The sequence below is a fragment of the Sphaerodactylus townsendi genome, linkage group LG10, assembly GCF_021028975.2.
Source record: "Sphaerodactylus townsendi isolate TG3544 linkage group LG10, MPM_Stown_v2.3, whole genome shotgun sequence".
NCBI lineage: Eukaryota > Metazoa > Chordata > Lepidosauria > Squamata > Sphaerodactylidae > Sphaerodactylus > Sphaerodactylus townsendi.
This window is the reverse complement of record NC_059434.1, coordinates 2,142,096-2,163,859: the sequence shown is the minus strand read 5'-3', so window position 1 is coordinate 2,163,859 and position 21,764 is coordinate 2,142,096. Positions and strand designations below refer to the sequence as shown.

The 21,764-nt window shown below is 49.7% G+C and overlaps 1 protein-coding gene across 2 annotated transcripts in view; it reads left to right on the top strand.

Moving 5' to 3' along the window:
- The first annotated feature begins 6,105 nt into the window (after positions 1-6,105).
- DOK7 (docking protein 7) overlaps positions 6,106-21,764 on the top strand; it is a 55,193-nt gene continuing 39,534 nt past the window's right edge. Inside the window, exons 1-5 of one of the 2 annotated variants that reach the window (XM_048509331.1) lie at positions 6,106-6,365; positions 8,735-8,935; positions 14,384-14,503; positions 19,437-19,544; positions 20,268-21,127. In XM_048509331.1, the coding sequence (XP_048365288.1) occupies positions 6,113-6,365; positions 8,735-8,935; positions 14,384-14,503; positions 19,437-19,544; positions 20,268-21,127 (1,542 nt within the window). In that variant the 5' untranslated portion in view covers positions 6,106-6,112. The remainder of the gene's footprint in view (positions 6,366-8,734; positions 8,936-14,383; positions 14,504-19,436; positions 19,545-20,267; positions 21,128-21,764) is intronic. The other variant, XM_048509332.1, reaches the window with a different exon arrangement.

Sequence of the window (21,764 nt, the reverse complement as noted above, 5' to 3'; positions counted from 1 at the left end):
GGGGGGGTGGGGGGGGGGGGGGGTGGGGGGGGGGGGGGGTGGGGGGGGGGGGGGGTGGGGGGGGGGGGGGGTGGGGGGGGGGGGGGGTGGGGGGGGGGGGGGGTGGGGGGGGGGGGGGGTGGGGGGGGGGGGGGGTGGGGGGGGGGGGGGGTGGGGGGGGGGGGGGGTGGGGGGGGGGGGGGGTGGGGGGGGGGGGGGGTGGGGGGGGGGGGGGGTGGGGGGGGGGGGGGGTGGGGGGGGGGGGGGGTGGGGGGGGGGGGGGGTGGGGGGGGGGGGGGGTGGGGGGGGGGGGGGGTGGGGGGGGGGGGGGGTGGGGGGGGGGGGGGGTGGGGGGGGGGGGGGGTGGGGGGGGGGGGGGGTGGGGGGGGGGGGGGGTGGGGGGGGGGGGGGGTGGGGGGGGGGGGGGGTGGGGGGGGGGGGGGGTGGGGGGGGGGGGGGGTGGGGGGGGGGGGGGGTGGGGGGGGGGGGGGGTGGGGGGGGGGGGGGGTGGGGGGGGGGGGGGGTGGGGGGGGGGGGGGGTGGGGGGGGGGGGGGGTGGGGGGGGGGGGGGGTGGGGGGGGGGGGGGGTGGGGGGGGGGGGGGGTGGGGGGGGGGGGGGGTGGGGGGGGGGGGGGGTGGGGGGGGGGGGGGGTGGGGGGGGGGGGGGGTGGGGGGGGGGGGGGGTGGGGGGGGGGGGGGGTGGGGGGGGGGGGGGGTGGGGGGGGGGGGGGGTGGGGGGGGGGGGGGGTGGGGGGGGGGGGGGGTGGGGGGGGGGGGGGGTGGGGGGGGGGGGGGGTGGGGGGGGGGGGGGGTGGGGGGGGGGGGGGGTGGGGGGGGGGGGGGGTGGGGGGGGGGGGGGGTGGGGGGGGGGGGGGGTGGGGGGGGGGGGGGGTGGGGGGGGGGGGGGGTGGGGGGGGGGGGGGGTGGGGGGGGGGGGGGGTGGGGGGGGGGGGGGGTGGGGGGGGGGGGGGGTGGGGGGGGGGGGGGGTGGGGGGGGGGGGGGGTGGGGGGGGGGGGGGGTGGGGGGGGGGGGGGGTGGGGGGGGGGGGGGGTGGGGGGGGGGGGGGGTGGGGGGGGGGGGGGGTGGGGGGGGGGGGGGGTGGGGGGGGGGGGGGGTGGGGGGGGGGGGGGGTGGGGGGGGGGGGGGGTGGGGGGGGGGGGGGGTGGGGGGGGGGGGGGGTGGGGGGGGGGGGGGGTGGGGGGGGGGGGGGGTGGGGGGGGGGGGGGGTGGGGGGGGGGGGGGGTGGGGGGGGGGGGGGGTGGGGGGGGGGGGGGGTGGGGGGGGGGGGGGGTGGGGGGGGGGGGGGGTGGGGGGGGGGGGGGGTGGGGGGGGGGGGGGGTGGGGGGGGGGGGGGGTGGGGGGGGGGGGGGGTGGGGGGGGGGGGGGGTGGGGGGGGGGGGGGGTGGGGGGGGGGGGGGGTGGGGGGGGGGGGGGGTGGGGGGGGGGGGGGGTGGGGGGGGGGGGGGGTGGGGGGGGGGGGGGGTGGGGGGGGGGGGGGGTGGGGGGGGGGGGGGGTGGGGGGGGGGGGGGGTGGGGGGGGGGGGGGGTGGGGGGGGGGGGGGGTGGGGGGGGGGGGGGGTGGGGGGGGGGGGGGGTGGGGGGGGGGGGGGGTGGGGGGGGGGGGGGGTGGGGGGGGGGGGGGGTGGGGGGGGGGGGGGGTGGGGGGGGGGGGGGGTGGGGGGGGGGGGGGGTGGGGGGGGGGGGGGGTGGGGGGGGGGGGGGGTGGGGGGGGGGGGGGGTGGGGGGGGGGGGGGGAGGGGGGGGGTGGGGGGAGGGAGGGGGGGGGGGGAGTGGGGGGGGGGGGGGGGGGGGGGAGGGGGGGGTGGGGGGGGGGGGGGGTGGGGGGGGGGGGGGGAGGGGGGGGGGGGGGGAGGTGAGGGGGGGGGGGGGGGGGGCGGGTGGGTGGGGGGGGGGGGGGGTGGGGGGGGGGGGGGGTGGGGGGGGGGCAAGGCCAGGCGGCTGCCCCGCTCATCAACACCGTTGAATCCTTTACATGCACATTTTTCAAGGTAGAGGCACCAAACTTTCAGGATGGCTCCAGGGTACACTCCTGGCAAGAGCACCCAGGTTTGGTGAACTTTGTTTTGGGGTTTTTTTTCCAATTTTTATGGACCCCCAAAAGGTAGGGCCCATCTCCCCATTGTCCCCTGAAACAAAGTTCCCCAAACCTGGGGACTCTTGCCAAGAGGGTCTCCTGAAGCCACCCCAAAAGTTTGGTGCCTCTACCTTGAAAAATGTGCACCCTACAGACACCGCCAGAAATTTCCCATTGGCTACAATGGAACCACGTCAGATCAGAGAATCAGCCAGGCTCTTCAGCAAGTTCTACGGTGGGAAAAAGTAATTGTTTTTTCCCATCATAGACTTCATTGGGGCTTGCTGTTATGCCCAGCTTGCTCTGTGCTGGAGATTTTATTGGGGGCTCTGGTGAGGGTTTTGTTTTGGGTAAGGGTACTAAATTTCATGCAGGGCTGCTAATGAGTCTCCTCAAAGGAACCAGCCAACTTTGCTGAAGTTTGGGTGGTTGGAGACTCATTCTGTGGGCACCAGGATCACCTTCAATTGGGTGCCCATAGCATTTGCCCTTCCCAAGCAAACTTCACTGAAGTTGGTGGGTTCCTTTCAGGAGACTCACCAGCAGCCCTGTGGGAAATATGGTGCCCCTACCCAGAGAAAGACCCAGAGCTCCTCCCATTAAAATCTATACCACAGAGTCAGCTGGGCATAACAGCAAGCCTCACCCCATCCCACACCTCCCACTGTTTCAAATGGAGGGGAACATTGACATTTTCCCCTCCAGAAGAACAGAAGAGGTATGCTCTCCCCTCCCTAACATCTCCACCTCTTAAAACAAAGCCACTGTACAACAAAATCTAATGAACATGATAGAACTAGGTACACCACAGCAACATTTAACAACCCAGACACTGTCCAGTGGCACAGCCATACCAGATCAATTCAGGGGACACATTTACCATCCCTGACTCATACCAAACCATCCACCGCACAACACCACAGCAACAGAATCACAACCCCCCACAAACCCCCTGTAAACTAAAGTGGGGAAACCCACAGACCCACTCAGCCTACAGCAAGTCCTACCAGGAAAACAAACAGAAACCAGCAACAGAAACCACTTCTAAGGAAAAGCAAAACCTGAACCTCCAAACAGTTTGAAACTAAAAGCTAAGACTAGTCAAACTGAAAAGGAGAAGCAACTTAGCAGCAAACACAGGGAGAAATTCAAATAACCCAAACCTTTACCAACACACACACACGAATTCAAATAAAAGCAAAGCAAAAACAGAAGCTGCAGCACACTGGGGGGGGGGGGGTGGAATCAAACTGGGAGACACGTATACAAAAATTTAACAAAAGCAAACCAATGGTAAAACAAGGGAAAACCAGAAGCTGCAGTCCTTCCTTAAGTGGACTTTAACCCAAGACAGGTCTGTGTGGGCTAGCCTAAGGCCTAACCCCCCTTCCCCCCGCACCTGAAAAATGAAAAACCTGAACTGAAACAAAGAAAATGCTGCTAGCAGCAACTTAACAACAGTAAAACAATTGAACACATCACAAATTAAACTCTGGAACAACCCTGGCCCTTTGGGCCTATGTCCGCAGCCTCCCTCCCAAATAACAAACAACAACAGGAAAGCAATAAACTTTTAAGTGTTAGTTAAACCAATTTTTTAAAAAAGTAAAACTTGGTTAGTTAAATTAAAATCAAATCCTTCAGTGTTTTCTCCTCTCCAGGCAGGTCTCCTCTGCAGGGATGGTGTGTCCCATGAAGGCAGGCTCTGAGCAGTCACCGGGTAGAGGGAGGACAAGTTAAAGGCCTTCATTCATTCATTCATTCATTCATTCATTCATTCATTCATTCATTCATTCATTCATTCATTCATTCATTGGATTTTTATACCGCCCTATCCCCAGGGCAGTCTCTGGCACAGAATGGGCTGGGCAGGAACCAGCACTGCAATTTATACTTTTGGGCCAGCCAGGCAGGCAAACAAAATTCAGGATTCAGAGTTTGAATATCCCAGGGAATAAAAACGTTCCCTGATTGGCCAGGGAGCAGTGTTGAGCAGTTACCCTCTCACTTCATTGGCCAGATTAAAAGTTTCCCCTCCTCCTGTGTCCTGTCCCTCAAGAACATAAGAACATAAGAACATAAGAAATAGCCTGCTGGATCAGACCGGAGTCCATCTGGTCCAGCATTCTGCTACTCGCAATGGCCCACTAGGTGCCTTTGGGAGCTCACATGCAGAATGTGAAAGCATTGGCCTTCTGCTGCTGCTGCTCCTGAGCACCTGGTCTGCTAAGGCATTTGCAATCTGAGATCAAGGTGGATCAAGATTGGTAGCCATAGATTGACTTCTCCTCCATAAATCTGTCCCAGCTCTTTTTAAAGCTATCCAGGTTAGTGGCCATCACCACCTCCTGTGGCAGCATATTCCAAACACCAATCACACGCTGTGTGAAGAAGTGTTACCTTTTATTAGTCCTAATTCTTCCCCCCAGCATTTTCAATGAATGCCCCCTGGTTCTAGTATTGTGAGAAAGAGAGAAAAATTTCTCTCTGTCAACATTTTCTACCCCATGCATAATTTTATAGACTTCAATCATATCCCCCCTCAGACATCTCCTCTCCAAACTAAAGAGTCCCAAACGCTGCAGCCTCTCCTCATAAGGAAGGTGGTCCAATCCTTCAATCATCCTCGTTGCCCTTCTCTGTACTTTTTCTACCTCTTCGATGTCCTTTTTGAGATGTGGCGACCAGAACTGAACACAGTACTCCAAGTGCGGTCGCACCACTGCTTTATATAAGGGTATGACAATCCTTGAAGTTTTATTATCAACTCCTTTCCTAATTATCCCCAGCATAGAGTTTGCCTTTTTGACAGCTGCCATGCATTGAGTTGACATTCCCATGAACTATCAACTAAGATGCCCAAATCCCTTTCCTGGTCTGTGACTGATAGCACTGACCCTTGTAGCGTGTATGTGAAGTTTGGATTTTTTGCCCCTATGTGCATCACTTTACATTTTGCTACATTGAACTGCATTTGCCATTTCTTAGCCCACTCACCTAATTTATCAAGGTCCGCTTGGAGCTCTTCGCAATCCTTTGTGGTTCTCACCACCCTACATAATTTGGTATCATCTGCAAACTTGGCCACCACACTACCCACCCCTACTTCCAGGTCATTTATGAATAGGTTAAAGAGCACTGGTCCCAAAACGGATCCTTGGGGAACACCACTCCCTACATCTCTCCATTGTGAGAACTTCCCATTTACACCCACTCTTTGCTTCCTGTTTCTTAACCAGTTTTTAATCCATAGGAGGACTTTCCCTCTTATTCCTTGATTGCTGAGTTTTCTCAATAGTCTCTGGTTTTGATTTTCTGTAAAGTTTTCGTTCCTGCTGTAAAATACATTACTCTGGCCCTTTCCGCACGAGCATATTAGAGCGCCCCGGGGGCAGCAAAAACGCCGTCCCCGGGGAAGCGTTTGCACAGGAGGCCATAGACGCTGAAGCTCGATTTTCAAATCACGGTATCTATTGACCTTCTCGTGTTCTTTTTCAATGACCCTGCTGTTAACGGGGACTGCTATGTCGATGATGGTCACTTTCTTGTCCTCGATCACGGTGATGTCTGGTGTTTCAACACTTTGTCCGTTTGGATTTGAAAGTCCAACAGGATCTTGACCTTCTCATTTTGCATTACTTTCTCTGGACAATGTTCCCACCAGTTCTTAGCTGTTCTTATGTTGTAACAACAACAACAACAATAATTTAATAGACCGCCCTACCCATGAAGGGCTCAGGGTAGTGTACAATAAAACCCAACAACAAACAGTAATATACATAATATAACTGTATAAATCAGATTAGTATCATGTAACTTAGGCCTAGTTTTCCTGAGTAGAGGATGGAAAACTGAAGATGGGGCGAAAATAAAGCTCGGTTGGCTGGTGCATGGGAGGAGACAAGCAAGGGGGGAGAGGCTATGGGGCTTTTAAGGAAGGGAAAGGAAGAGATAGTGGGGGAGAGGAATTCACCCTGGAGGTCTTGGGGGTTCCCTGCTGTAAATGAATAATTGTTTTCGATCTTGCATCAGATTTCATGACAGGTTTCCATCTTTCAGATTGTTTACTCTTACTGATGTATAAGGACAGGTCTGAACGACTGAGAGGGCTGAAGGAGCGAAGCAGCGTAACTTTGGAAGACATCTGTGGCCTCGACCCTGGGCTGTGTTACGAGGGCCTGAATCACGCTCTTGCCATCATCTGTTTGACTCAAGTAGTTATGCTGGGCTTTGAGAACAAGGAAGCTATGCACGCCTGGGACATCCGGATCCGCTATAGTTTAGGTGAAGGTAATGTTTCATTTCATTGTTGCTAAAGCAAGAACTTGATGCAAATTTTGAAAATAAAAGGTTGAAGAACTTGATGTTGTCCATGGGTTTTAGCTCCTGGCCATGAATGTCTGTGTGTCGGTTGAGATGGAACCATGTTGGATCTGGCTTCATTGTAGAGAGTATTATTAAAGCAGTGCCCATTTTTGTTCTCATGCCCTATGATTTGATCCCTTGTCAAGCCCACCCTGTATGGATTCTTGTCATCAGTCTAGGTCTGTGATGGTGAATCTTTGGCACTCCAGATGTTATGGACTACAATTCCCATCAGTCCCTGCCAGCATGGCCAAGTGGCCATGCTGGCAGGGGCTGATGGGAATTGTAGTCCATAAGATCTGGAGTGCCAAAGGTTCGCCACCTCTGGTCTAGGTTGAAGGTGTGGAGGTTGTGGCTGTCATGCAGTTCTGAGCCACATTCACACACAGATCTTTTTAAAATAATCTTTATTCATTTTATATAAATTGACAACATAAACAATCATTATCGCCTATCTAACCCTAACACCATTCCCACCACAATTTGTGAGACGGTTTCCTCCCCTTTTGTGTTGTATGCCACATTCACACACAGTTGTTATGGTGGGTGTTTGCCACTGAATATGTCTCTATAAGTTATCCTGCATTCCGGGTGAATCGTGCCTCCCTGTATCCTGTTTTAAATGTTGACAGTGATAATATCTTTCATTACGTTTCTCTCTAAGTGGCTCTCCTTTTTTTCTTGCTTGGTCTTTATAATGTCTCTTGACATGACCAGATCGGCCACTGTGAGCATGCATTGTGAGCTTTGGTGCCATGCTGGCATTGGCATTTGGCATGTTTCACACATATGAGTTATGTGGGCATTGGGTGCAGCCATGTTGTTGCCACCTCTGACTTTTCATTGCAAGGCGCAAGTGCATTTGGGAGGAGGTATTTGCAGAGGAGAATGGTCAGTCAGGAGGAGGGTGCTTAGTTCCCCCCCCCCTCGAGCCCACATGCCCATTGATTGTATTGTGCGCTGCCCCACACATTTTGGCAGACTGGATCTGAATCTCAGAGGGAGGGTGGTGGGGTGGGGCTGGGACTGCCTTCTCTCCTACAGATACCCACAAAGATGTCTTCAGGAGTAAGATAATGTCTAGTTCTGTCCTCAAGTATTACAGGACACGTTCTCATTGCAGGTTGGCACAGGCAACTTGCATGCGCTAGGCTCCAAAAAGGCTGCAGCCCCCCCTGCCCCCTTCCTGTCTTCTAAAAATTGTGGACTTTGCTCTTGCCTCAGTCAGCTGAACAGCAAAAAGGGGAGCTCCAGAGTTTTGATCTCATTCTCTGAGTTGTCAGAGCAAGATTTGCTTTTAAATTTTCAGCCCTGTGTTGCTTGATAGTCAAACTAGGCTTTTGAAGGAATGTGGACTAAAACTGTAGAAAAGACTAGCTTTTTCTCTTACTATAATTCAGTATTTTGAGACCCTGCATTTCGTGTTAAGATCATTATGCTGATTTTGCTTATTGTGTGACTGAGCAACAGAAGCCGCTGAAGTCTTTGGAAACTCTTCAGTCACGTGTTTGGCTTTGGGATCAGAAGCAGCTGACATACTTACTTTTCCAACCTGTATTCATGGGCCAGGGGCTTCCTTTAAAAACATACCGACAACCTCTGAGAAACTGGGGGAGCTGAAATCTGCACCCCAGAACACACTGAGAACAAAGGTGGCACTCGGTTGGGTGTAAGGAGAGATGGTTCTGCATATATATGGGTTCCAGGTCATGAAGGGCTTTAAGGGTAAGTGCTGTCTCCTGGAAAAATATTGGGGAACCAGCTGTTTAAATAATGGCACGATCTCAGCACAGTGGCTCGCCTCAGTCAGCTGATGGGCAACATGTTCTGTATCAATTGAATCTTCCAAATTGTCTTCAAAGGCACATATGCCATTCGAGTAGTTTAATCTACAGTATGCTAGCCTTTGACACCATAGAGTTTGGAAGATGCCCATTAATTCATTACAACAATGTTTATTTGATGTATTGTTGAAGGCTTTCACGGCCTGAATCACTGGGGTGTTGTGTGGTTTCCGGGCTGTATGGCCGTGTTCTAGTAGCATTTTCTCCTGACGTTTCGCCTGCATCTGAAGATGCCAGCCAGAGATGCAGGCGAAACGTCAGGAGAAAATGCTACTAGAACACAGCCATATAGCCCAGAAACCACACAACACCCCCCCCCCCAATGTTTATTTGTATGAAAACTTGCATGCTAGCTTTAGCAAAATTTTGTTTTGCACACATTTAGCTACTTAAATATTTTTGGTAAATAATTTAATTCTGTGAGTGTGTTTGTTTGTTTAAATTTTGAAGTACACAGGTTTCATGTTGTGGTAGCCCCAGGAACTAAACTGGAAAGTGGTCCAGCTACTCTCCACTTCTGCAATGATATTCTGGTGCTGGTAAAAGATATCCCACCAACGATTATGGGGCAGTGGAAACTCTCTGATCTGCGGCGCTATGGAGCTGTTCCTAATGGATTTGTCTTTGAAGGAGGAACTCGATGTGGCTTTTGTGAGTGATTGCATTTTGTTTCGTTGTTTGACTACAGGGAGGTAACACCTCTGTGGTACTGGGTTGCAGTTATGCAGAGATGTATATAGTTGTGTAGACTGGCATAGAGAATTGTAAGTAAATAAGTTAGAACATGAAAGAAATAAAGATTTCTGTTAAAACTTCTGATATTCTGGAACAGGGGTCTTCAAACTATGGCCCTCCAGATGTTCATAGACTACAATTCCCATGAGCCCTACCACTTGGCCATGCTGGCAGGGGCTGATGGGAACTGTAGTCCATGAACATCTGGAAGGCCATAGTTTGAAGACCTCTGTTCTGGAATATGATGTTATACTGCAAGATGACTCAGGACCAGTCATTGAGCTAATGTTACAGTGCATGCATTTTGTTTGTTTGTATTTTTTGTATTTGTAATTTATTTCAAATTACATTCTACTCAATTTTATATGCCCACTTAACCACTTCCTCTTCAACCACCTGGACAAAATTGGATCTTTAGAGCTGCTACTAATAACATTCACACTTTTCTTATTTTAACAATTCCTAAACTTCAAAACCACTAATGATCAATTTTTTTTCTGTTTTATCCAAATACCCTTGAATGGACCACAGGAGAACAGAGGGCTTCAGGCCACTCTGTTCCTGCCAGCCAGCCAAGTGCTGAGCTGATCTCAGCAGGCCTGTCACAGCTGTAGGTCACTGGTTTTGAAGTAGATGGATGTCTTTATATCTCTGAGCTTGTGGCGATTGTATGAGCAGACCCTTCCTTTTCTCTAGAAGCTGAAACCAAACAGCATCTCTTTCCCTGCTCCAGAAGAGCCCAAGAGCCCTCCTCACTTTAATGCCTGCAGGAAGCAGCTTCCTGCCACGCTTGGCTTGAGAGCGACTGGCGGCCTCCTTGTGGCAGCTATTCTGTGATAGACGTTGCCCTAAAGCTGCCTTGTTCAGGGATAGACGTCTACTTACATTTCCTGAAATTAAAAACAAACAAACAGCATCTGGCTTAGGAACAAACTGTACCTGGAACAGGGCTCTATTCCCCTCTTGCTAGTCAGCCAGCCTTCTTACTGACTTAGCTGTTATTTTGATTGCTGCTGGCTCATCTGAGAGCTTGCGTTTTCAGGACTTTCTTGTTGATGGCAGCATGGAACAGAGGAAAGTATGATGATGTTATGGCATATGATTTTTTTTCGCCAGCACAGTGTAGTGGTTAGAGTATTGGACTAAGATCTGAGGAATTAAGGTGAGAATCCTCATGCTGACATAAACGCTTGCTGAATGACTGTGGGCCTTCATTATCTCTCAGCCTAACCTATACCACCAGACTGGATGTTGTTGTGAGGATAAAATGAAGGAGGGGAAAACAAAGTTGCAAGCAACCAGAGAGAAACTGGTAAAATATTTAGTTCTCTCTCTCTCTCCCTCTCTGTGTATATTGCAACTATTGCAACTCACTCTATGCAGGCCTCCCTTGAGGTTGATCTGGAGGTTGAAATTGGTCCAGAATGCAGCGATGCGGCTCCTCACAGGTAGTTCCATGTGGGATCACATCTCTCCTGTGCTATGCCGACTGCACTTGTTCCCACTTGAGTACCAGATCATCCTCAAGGTGTTGGTGATGACCTTTAAGGCATTCCGTGGCCTGGGGCCCTCATAACTCAGGGACCATAAGAACATAAGAACAAGCCAGCTGGATCAGACCAGAGTCCATCTAGTCCAGCTCTCTGCTACTCGCAGTGGCCCACCAGGTGCCATTGGGAGCTCACATGCAGGAGGTGAAAGCAATGACCTGCTGCTGCTGCTGCTGCTCCTGAGCACCTCGTCTGTTAAGGCATTTGCAATCTCAGATCAAAGAGGATCAAGATTGGTAGCCATAAATCGACTTCTCCTCCATAAATCTGTCCAAGCCCCTTTTAAAGCTATCCGGGTTAGTGGCCATCACCACCTCCTGTGGCAGCATATTCCAAACACCAATCACACGTTGCATGAAGAAGTGTTTCCTTTTATTAGTCCTAATTCTTCCCCCCAGCATCTTTCCATCTTTCCCCCTATGTCCCCACCAATTTGCTGGTGGTCCCTGCCCCCTCCATGATTCAGTTAACCTCCACCCAGGCCTCAGTGACTTGACCCCAATGTGGTAGAACACTCTTCCACCAACCATTAGGGCCCTGGGGGCCTTGGCCAGTTTCATGGGGCTCTAAAGACTGAGCTGTTCCGCTGAGCATTTGGAGGAGAATAACCATTGATTGCTACCCATATTTTTCCATCATTGGACCACTCCCATGATAAGGAGCTGAATTCGATTGTTTCTGACTTTGACGGGATTTTTATCGCCATCTGTAATCTCGTTCTTTTTTTTAATGTTTAATTACAGTTTTATGGATGGTTATGGTTGTTGTGATTTAAATTTTTGATTATCTGTTCACAGCCCAGAGCTCTTCGTGGGTGGGCAGTATACTAAATGTAAAAATAAATAAATAAAATAATAAATAAATAAATAAATACTTGTTTATATTCTCCACTTTGAATATTTCAGTGCTTCTCTATTGTGATAGTGATGAAGTTTTATCTTTCTTTTGGAGATCAAAACTTCTGATATTTGTAATTGGTTTTACATTTTTATGGCCTTGTACAGCTCTCCAGAATTTCTTGAAACAATAAGCAGTTGTTTGGAAGGAGCATGTGGGTGGGTTTAGGCAGGATGGATAAATGAAAGTGCCTGTCATTACTGTGAATAATTACCTTCCTTCATTGGTCTTCACATTAACCGTCGATTCTGCACGGTCCAAATATCCCAGGTTGAGCAAGGGAAATATCCCGGTTTGGCCAAGAAGTTTGCTCGGTTCCCAGTCCTAAAGGGAGTTTGTCCTGCAATATGTCCCTCATCCCAGGTTTTTTAAAAAATACTAAAACTGTGATCTTTTTCCAAAATCCTGCATTGAACTTGCTTCCATGGGAACACCACGGAAGCAAAATCAATTTATTTTTCCTGCCCCACTGCCCGATCTTCCTGCCCCGCCCGACGTCATGTCAGTTTCATTTCTGCTGAGCCACTGACCGGCATGGCAGCCGCAGCCCAGAAAGCCCAGCCCCACAGCTCCGGGCTCATGTTCCCTTTGTGGCCCTGGGGGAGGGGAAAGCCGGGGAAGCGCCTGCCTGGCAGGATGCTCTCAAGCACTCTGTAACAGCCCCATAGATCAGTCAAATGTTACTTGGTATATCATTGGGCAGGGGGGATGAATGTCTCATGCTGTGGTTTCTTGCACACCTTTAAATGTGGCTGGAACATGGTGCTCTGCCCAGAATTGGTCAAACGTTTTTACTTTGTAAAGCACAACGTGCTTGCCGTATTGCTCACTGCACTGGCTCCTTTCCAAAGCGAAAAAAGGGGTGTGTGTCCTGCTCGGTTTTCCTGCAGTTGTGGATCTGCCAATCAGAAACATTGCTGGGGGTTGGGGGGGGGGGGGAAGAGCCATTCAGAATGCAGCATGGCTGCATCTCCATTGTAAAAACAAAAAAGCAGGGCTCATGCAGAAGAAACTGGAATATTCCTTCCTGGTCTTAACTTGATTCCTTCACAGAAGTGGGCACCCGTGCGAAGGAAGTTACCAGGATAAAATATGCCTGGATTTTAACCTACCGAACGTAACCGAGTCTTATTATGTTGAGCGGGATCAGCCAAAATGAAGGTGACGATGCCTTCAGGCATCTAACTGGCAGGAAATCAATATACAAAGATGAACCCAAAGCTCTTCTTTACATTGTCCCCCCCCCCCCCCCCCCGGCCTTGCAGTAAGTGTTGTAGAAGGACATAACTGAAAAGGTACATGTAGAAAGGACATTTTATTGTGAAGGAATTCAAGTGGTGCTATTCATCTATAATTGGTCTGTTTCAACCTTCATTTTTGTATGAATTATTTTTGTACGTAGCTTTATACATGTTGCTTTGAGTGCTTATCAGATGAGACAGGTACATTTAATAAATAAATAAACCCTAAATTGGAGAAAAGTGAATGACATGAAACATGGAGAACACTGAACAAGCATTTTGTCCTTACAGAACAGCAGATTTCTCCCTGCATCAAAGTGTCAGTGCCGCTGTTGCACCATTAAGTTATACTTGTGACTGATGTCTAACAGCTGACCAATAAATTAAAATCCTGACTATTATTATTATTTCTGCTACCGTAAAACTTAAGCTGTTTTACATACTTTCTGCAGCTCTGGCCCTGGCTATATAGGTGGTAAGGGCCCTGACCCCAGCCACATGAACCTAGGGACTTCCAAAATCTCTGCCTGGCTCTGCCTGGGATTTTACAAACCAGGGTCTGGGCATCCACATACCTCCTGCTAGATTCTAGGACTTGGATGAAAACTGAATGAAATAATTTAAAAAATCTCAAAACCTTTTGGGAGTTAAGTGTGTATATAAGAAGGAAAGATGACAAAAACCTCGAGAGAATTTGTCCACTATTTATTCTATACTAAAAAAAGTTTATTCACAGATTTTTTCATTTAGTCAGATTTTTTATGGTTAGTCAAAACAAAATGGTCTAGCCCAGTAGCTCTCAAGCTTGAAACAACTGAAAAAGCCACATTTGACATAAAAAGTTTCATAACTTGGGCAATGTGCTGTGCGGCCGTTTGGTTCTGAGCTCATAAGACTGGCACATAATGCCCCCTTTCCCTTATTCTGGTAGTGGGAGGGCTCCAGATCTCTCCTAAAGCAGCTGTTATAACTGTCCATGTTGTTACAGTACAAAATGGTCTAGCCCAGTAGCTCTCAAGCTTGAAACAACTGAAAAAGCCACATTTGACTTAAAAAGTTTCATAACTTGGGCAATGGTGGTGAGGATCCAAGAGCTGAAAAGCCAAATCCTTTTTGGCTTTTTCGGCACCAGATTTATTCAGTTCTGCTGAATAAGCCTGCATTCTTTTTGGTAAAGGGGAAATCTGAAAAAGCTGATCTGGTTTTTTAATATGAAGTGTATGGAGTACAGAGTCTCCACTGTTCGTAGAAAATGGACTTAATTTCTGTCCTTATAAAGGACTTGTGGGTCTGCAGGGATCTCTGATCTGGAAATCCCTGGTTCAAACCCCCACATATGCCATGAAAGCTTGAGCCAGTCACACACTAGTATTTGGATGGGAGACCTCCAAGGAATATTGGGGTGATGCGGAGGCAGGCAATGGCAAACCACTTCCAAACATCTTTTGCCTTGAAAAACCTACAGGGTTGCCATAAGTTAGCTCTGACTTGATGGCAAAAAAAGAGAAAAAAAATAAAAAGGTGGGGGGGGGCAGGGCTAGTGGATGCAATTTCAGTCCCCTCTCTGTGTCTTTGCCCCAGACTGAGGTTTTTTGTGGCATCTTCAATATTCTGTATAATGTGTCATCCAAATATGTTTAGATTTTCGTGTGCTTTGTGTGTTTTTCTCCTTGCAGGGGCTGGTGTGTTTTTCCTGTCTTGTGTGGATGGTGAGAAGATCAGCTTTCTGTTTGACTGTATTGTTCATGGCATCTCCCCAATGAGAGGTTCTTTTGGCTTGCGCCCAGTCCTACCAGGTTCGTATAGGAGGTATAGTGCAACCGTGCAAAGAGAGTAATTGCCTTGCTCTGACTGGAATGGACTGGAGAGTCCACATGCTAAGACACAAAAAGCATGATGCATTAATCAAACAGTAAATATACAGCAGTGTTTTGTAGATACGTCTGTTTTCATCTGTTGCTGTCGTTCATATTTTTGCTTGTAGTGATTTCAAGATGGCACCATGGAGAGAGCTCTGAATAGGAGCTCCTGTGTCTTCACAGTATTTACTGACTAGCTATTTAGTATTTACTGTCATTTTGCTGATTTGTGGATTTTTATGACTTCTGGAGGTTTTGTGGTTGGGTTGGTCCCTGCTCCAATTTCTAAGACCTGGCTTGGATCGCCAAATGTTAGAACAAGGACCTAAGGACAGTGAAGCAAACAGCCTGTGTTCCTGCTGACCCCCCCCCCCCCTGCTGTTTTCGAGCCCGCTGGCACTGAGGCATCGCAGAACTAAGATACGGACTGCGGTTGTTTCTGCTGACGTTGGTTTCTCTGCTGGGGAGGGGCTGGGAAGGCTTGAAGATCAACTTGCTTTATGCGACCCAGCAGCTGATTGTGAACTGCCCCTGCCCTTGTCTCGGAATGGCCCAGCTGGTTGTCGGCTCCGAAGCCACCCGCAGTTTCCAGTGTCTTCAAGGGGCCTTAGGCCTCCTCGAGTGTTGTTTGGTGTCCATCGTGCTCTCTGGGTCGGCAGGGGTCTTTTGGCTTGCCTTTGCCAGATTGGTCTTATTGCTGGGCTTGGGGTGCTGCCAGAGGTTGATGTGCCAGAGTTCGGTGGATGTCCAGTGGTGAGTGTGTCGTCTTCTCCCTGGAGACTGGCTGGGCATGTCTCAGAGGACTTTAGGGGGCCATTTTGGAGGGCTGTGAGAACCTGCTGTTCTAACTGATAAGCAGGGGCATACCTAGGCAAACTGGCACCCAGGGACAAAACCTGAGTTTGCCCCCCCCCCCCCGGCGAATGGGTGGCCACCCTCCCCCACCATGAACAAACAATGATTTTTTGCACCTGCTCAAAAAACACCTCCCACTCCCAGCAAAACATATATGGCTCTCTCCCCACCAACTCTTTTCCTAATTTCTTAATCACAACAACCCTATGAGGTAGGTTGTTAGCCTGAGAAACAACTCCAAGCCAGTGCAAGTGGGTATTAAGCATGTAAATCTCTCACAAATCACCACCAGCAAAACATTTACCAAACAAATGTCACCATCATCTCTCACAAAACACCTCCAGTGGAATCCACCCCCAAACAGCATCACTTTCAATGGTGTTTAAACTAGGGAGCTCAGATTCTTCTTTTAAATCCACCTTAAAGGGAGAATCTGGGGTCCCCAGTTAAAACAAAATTGAAAGTGATGCTGTTTGGGGGTGGATTCTCCCCCACCCTGAAACAGCATCACTTTTGAGGGTTGGGGATTCAGATGAAACAAATACCAGATTCAGCCGGAATCTAGGCAAATTTGGGCACATTTGGACAAAAAGTGTCCGATTATGTCCTGCCCAAATATGAACAAATGCGAATGCAAGGTATTTGGGCTTTGGTGGGGGGGGGGCATTTTTGGTGTTTTTCAGCCTGTAGGGAGGGCATTTTTAAAGCTAGTGGCACCATGATTTCAGGGCATCATCAAGAGACTGTCCTGATGATGCTACCCGAGTTTGGTGATGTTTGGTTCAGGGGAAGCAAAGTTATGGGCACCCAAATGGAATGCCCCATCCCCATTGTTTTCAATGGGAGCTAACAGGAGATGGGGGCTGCCCATTTGAGGGACCATAACTTTGGTCCTCCTGAACCTAACTTCACCAAACTTGGGTGGCATCATAAGAATAGTTACCAGATGATACCCTGTAATTTTGGTGTCACTAGCTTTAAAAATACACCCCTTACAGGCACCCCAAGAAATTTGCCCAAGATTCTTTGTTTTGCAGTGACTTTGCTCCATTGAAGCCAATGGGAAATTTCTGAGGCAGGCTGCACATTTTTGAAGATAGAGGCACCAGACTTTCAAGGTGGCTCCAGAAAGCCCTCCTGGTAATAGCATCTAGGCTTAGAGACCCTTGCTTCTGATGGTTTAATTTTATGGGCCCCCAAAAGACTTATTTTGTTTCCACGCTCCTGCCCATGAAGCCTGCTGGCTGAGTTCTCTCAGAACTTCTCAACTCGCGCCCCCACCCACCCCCCAAATCAAAGCTCACCAAGCTTGGATGCTATTACCCAAGGCCTCTTGGAGCCACCTTGAAAGTCTGGCACCTCTATCTTCAAAAATGTGTGGTCAGTGCTTACACACTTAGAAATTCCCCAGAATCTGCCAGGCTCTTCAGCAAGTTCTATGGTGGGAAACATTATTTTTCCCACCATACACTTCAATGGGGCTTTCTGTTATGCCCAGCTGGCTCTGTGGTAGAGGTTTCAACAGGAGGCAATGTGGTAGTGGTCTTGCTCAGGGGGACCAAAGTTATGGTCCCTTAAATGGGTAGCCCCCATCTCCTGTTAGCTCCCATTGAAAACAATGGGGATGGGGCACCCCCTTTGGGGGTCCATAACTTTGCTTCCCCTGAACCAAACATCACCAAACTTGGGTGGTATCATCAGGACAGTTTCTGGATGGTACCCTGAAATCATGGTGCTGCTAGCCTTAAAAAACGCGCCCCCTGCAGGCCAAAACATAAAAAACACTAACCAAATGGGGGCGCCCGGGGACATAGGGGGGCGCCCCTGTCCCTAGGCAGGTATGCCACTGCTGATAAGGCTGACTGAGGTCCAGGGAGTCCTCTGGGATACAAATGTAGCATTTTACTCTGATGTTTCATTAACATCAGAGTGAAATGCTACATTTGTATCCCAGAGCAAATCCCTCTGGGTGCCTTCAAAAGTTGACTTCACAGACTGGGACTTGCTCTTGCAGAGGTGATATTTCTTAGACGCATAGAAACATAGAGCTGGAAGAGACCCCAAGGGCCATCAAGCCCAACCCCTTGTAATGCAGGAATCAAAGCACTCCTGACGGATGGCCATCCAGCCTCTCCAAAAGGAGACTCCACCACGCTTTGAAGTGGTGCATTCCACTGTTGAACAGCCCTCACTGTCAGGAAGTTTTTCCTGATGTTTAGGTGGAATCTCTTTTCCTTTACCTTGAACCCATTACTCCTGGTTCTAGTCTCTGGAACAGCTGAAAAACAAGTTTGCTCCCTCTTCAACATGACATTTGTGAACAACGTTGTGCAACAGAACTTGCCTGCCATCCTTGATATTGGATGGTCTAACCCCCTTGCCATGTGGTCTGGACACATCTTTCCAGTTATGAGTTGGGAGTTTGGGAATAGAGAGGAGGATTGAGAGGAGATTGTGTGCCTGTAGGAGAGTTTTCCTTCATTTGTTTGGTTTGCTTGAGTTGCTGCAAGTGGGGTCAGATTGATCTAGAGGAGTGGAAGCATGATACAGTTTCTGTCATGGATTTTACAGGCTGTTTGGCTGTGGCCTGGTAGTTCTTGCTTCTAACATTTTGCTTGCATCTATGGCTGGCATCAGTAGAGGTGTGTCAGGATAGGTGTTTCTCAAATGCCAACCATAGATGTGGGTGAAATGTTAGGAGCAAAAGCTACCAGACCATGACCGCACAGCCTGGAAAACCCAATCATATAATTTTGTTTTCAATCCTGCACAACACCCAAAGCAGGCTGTCTCCACTTTTAGTTGAAGGAGATAAGTTTTGGAGACAGAGTTTAGTGAGAGAGGAAACTGAGATCTGCAACCTGTGTCTGCTAAGATTATCCAAATAGAGACTCTCCATTAAGAGAGAGTTGTAATAATAAAAATGTTTATTCATAAAGTAATAGAAATCAAATTACAATTAACCAATGTATACATACACACACTAATTGTATACAAGAACTAGCTAGAAGTAGAAGGGAAGGAACTGAATAGATTTCAGGGATGGGTGATATAAACCAGTCCAGTAGAAGAGCAGCAGCTGGAAGGGAAAAGGGGCACAGGTGGGTTTGGGATCCAAGGCTCACACCTTGGCAAAAGACAGCTTCCCACCTCTCCTCCCCCTCCCCCTGACACTCAAAGCACAGAGCCTAAATCTCTGGGAAAATTCCATTTTGTGTGATTTACTTGAAGACAAACGCTCTGTGGGGCTGGGAGACTTCCTGTTCCTTCCTCTCCTCCGACCGTCAACCTTGTGGTGAGTGGTCATCCCTAATCTGGCAAGGATGGGCCCAAATCAAGCTGTATTATTGTAAGGGTCTGTTAGCCCAGTCAACAACAAGTCTCAAGGAAGGTTCAAGAGCTTTATTGGAACTGTGTCAGCCCAACAGCCAGATAGCCGAAACTGGGGTTTGGCTCTCGGGCCCCTGGTTACAGTTGACTCGACCCATAATCCCCCCACCCCCGCATTCCCATAATATCAGCATATGAAAGGACAGTGTGAAAGATACATTGTTTTTGGGAGAGACAGTTTACTTCCTCAGAAAGGCCGATAAGGAGAAACAGTTAGGCACTATTGAGCTAGTTACCGGTACTTGCGAGCAGCAGAAAGAGGCCCCGTGGCCTTGGGCGGTGGAAATGGCTGGGCCATCTGCATCCGTGGACGTGTGAGTTGCCAGGCCAAGTATGGTGCAGGCCTGACAATTATTCTGTTTACTTTTGAAAATCATATGCTTTCATTTTTCATTAAGTAAATTAATATTCCATGTAGTATTGCTTGTAGTCAGAGTCAGCTGCTCCAGAGTTCTGTGTGTCTCCTCTGGAACCCCCCACCCCACCCCCGGAGCTAGGAGGGGAGGGGTGGGGCGGCTACTGTCAAGCTGTAGATGACTCCAGGCAGCTTCAGGTGCTTCTGGGTGAGGCTCATTCCAGTTGAATTTCAGGGATGATTTAATGTGGTGGTGTCATTGTTTCAAAGACCCCAGTTCAACTCACGCCAGCATGGAAGAAAGGGTGGCCCATGAAGCTTCGCAGTTAGAGAAACGCCTCAGCCTTCTGTCTCACACCAGTCATCATGGTGTTGGAGGTAAGAACAAAATACACCATCCATTTCAGTTTCCAATTCTGAGCCATTTGCCAAATTTTGGACTTTTAAATGGAATGTGAATTAAATCTATCAATTTCCCACTGCTTGTGATTTATGGCTGAATTCCACATATAACTCTGCCTTGCACAATCCTCTCCCTTTCCCCTGAATATCTTGGTCCTCTGCTGCTGGCAGGAGGCTGTGGGGGATCAAGGGCAGGCCAGCAAGTTGCCAGTCAAGGCTGTTCCCTGCGAGGTGACACCTGCTGCCTGTATGGGAGCTGCCCCAACCAGAGGGTTTGGCCGGGAGCTGTTCTTGCTCGCAGTGGCCTGGTGACAGGCCAGACAGTCAGAATGGGAGATGCTGTGCCCAGTTGGTGTTGATACCTGGGAGATGTGCCTGTTTTGAGCTAGGAGGAGGGAAAGGGACTCTTAATTGTTAGCTGGATAGGTGAGGGGTCAGAGGATCTTCTGCACAAGCTGAAGGGTGGGTTCAGCCAGCAAGGAGCCATCATGAGCCAACATGGGGAGTCGCCCAAACGTGCTCTACATCAACCTCATGAAAGCCTTTAGGAATGGATTGGCCTGAGGATGTACAGCAGTGTATCTCCTCCCTTCTGCCACAGTCTGAAATACTCTGAGGGATAGTCTGGCTGTGTTCTTTTTCTTGCTTTCCTCTGCAGTCAATTTGATTTGGTTCGTTAATTTCCATTTTTCATCCTAGGTGATGATCGAAGTTTATCCAGTTCGTCTTCAGACACCAGCCACTCTGACGCCAGTAGTGGAAGTAGGTTGACAATCTGGCCTGAACATTCTTCAGCCAGCACTTCCCAAGAGAGTCATGGGCTTCTTGCAGCAAAGGGCATTCACCTTGGGGAAGAGAAAGCCCACGTAGAAGGTCCTCACAGTATCACCAAACCCCCTCCTAAACACCCTCGCTCTAGGCAGTTACAAGAGATAGGCCGCCAAAGTTCTTCTGACAGTGGGATAGCTACTGGGAGTCACTCTTCTTACTCTGGAAGCTTCTCTTCCTATGCTGGGAGCCTGGACATGGGCCATGGTGATGAATTCGGATCACTCTTGAGCCTACCACTAAACCTTCCTGCAGACCAGAATGTATGCACTTGCCCACCGGGTGAGCATCCAAGGAACTCTGGCTTGGAATACCAGGTTCCTAGCTCTCTTAGATATGCCTATGACACTCCCAGAAGTTTGCTACAGGCAGCTGCTAAAGATGTGCAGACCACAAGCTCAGATTCCTTGCTCTCCAAGGACCAGGACCAGGCAGCTCAAGGAGTTAGCGACCTGAAATTGCTGACACCACCTCAAGATGCACAAACCACTTCCAAGACAAGCCAGGGATCCTTTTCTGTGGAAAACACCAAAGACTTGCGTGCTGAGGCAGGCATGGATTTTGTTTCAAGGTGGTCGCATCTACGACAGCTGGGACAGGTGCTGGACTCGAGAAATGCTGAGATGACATCAGCAAGTGGGCTCTCCAGTGGTGTGTGTGAAGTGTGTAGCTCTCCCCCTGGAACAGTGCAGCCTCTCTTGTCATCTTGCCCAGTCTGCGGTGGGCTGAAGGTAAATGCTTGGCTGGGCACATCCTATTTCCAGTCTTCATTTGATCTTGAATTATGTCTTGCTGTGCTTCTTTCCTCATGGCCAGGATAATGGGTTTTCTATAGTTCACACGTGTGGAATCCTAAAGGAATGATGCATTGGTTCCTTCAAGAATAATTGAAAAACAGTTTTACCATTTATTGAAGTAAGGCAATTTGTACTGGGCCTTTCTGAGTTGACTTTCCTTAGGATAAAATTCCTCCCGCCATCTCACTGTTAAACGTAATAATGCTGATACCACCTGGTGTGAATTAATATGGATACCACTATAGATATTTAGAGGTAGAAATAGTAAATTTATTGGTAAATTTATTTACGGTCAAAATCAGTATATGAACCCATCTTACAATAAATCATCAACATCAATACAATATTTATATTAATTAGTACATGAATTAAAAGTTAATCACCATTGAAAGAAGTACATGTAAAACCCTACTTAAAACTCTAACTTCCAACAAATTAATCTGGGCATTAAAACTGTATCATGTTTAAAAGGCAATCTCATCCCTCACCATCCAACTGCCAGATGTCTCTTTCTATATTTACAAATTGGCGGAGAGAAATGTACCATCATACATGTGATTCTGTGGTCACT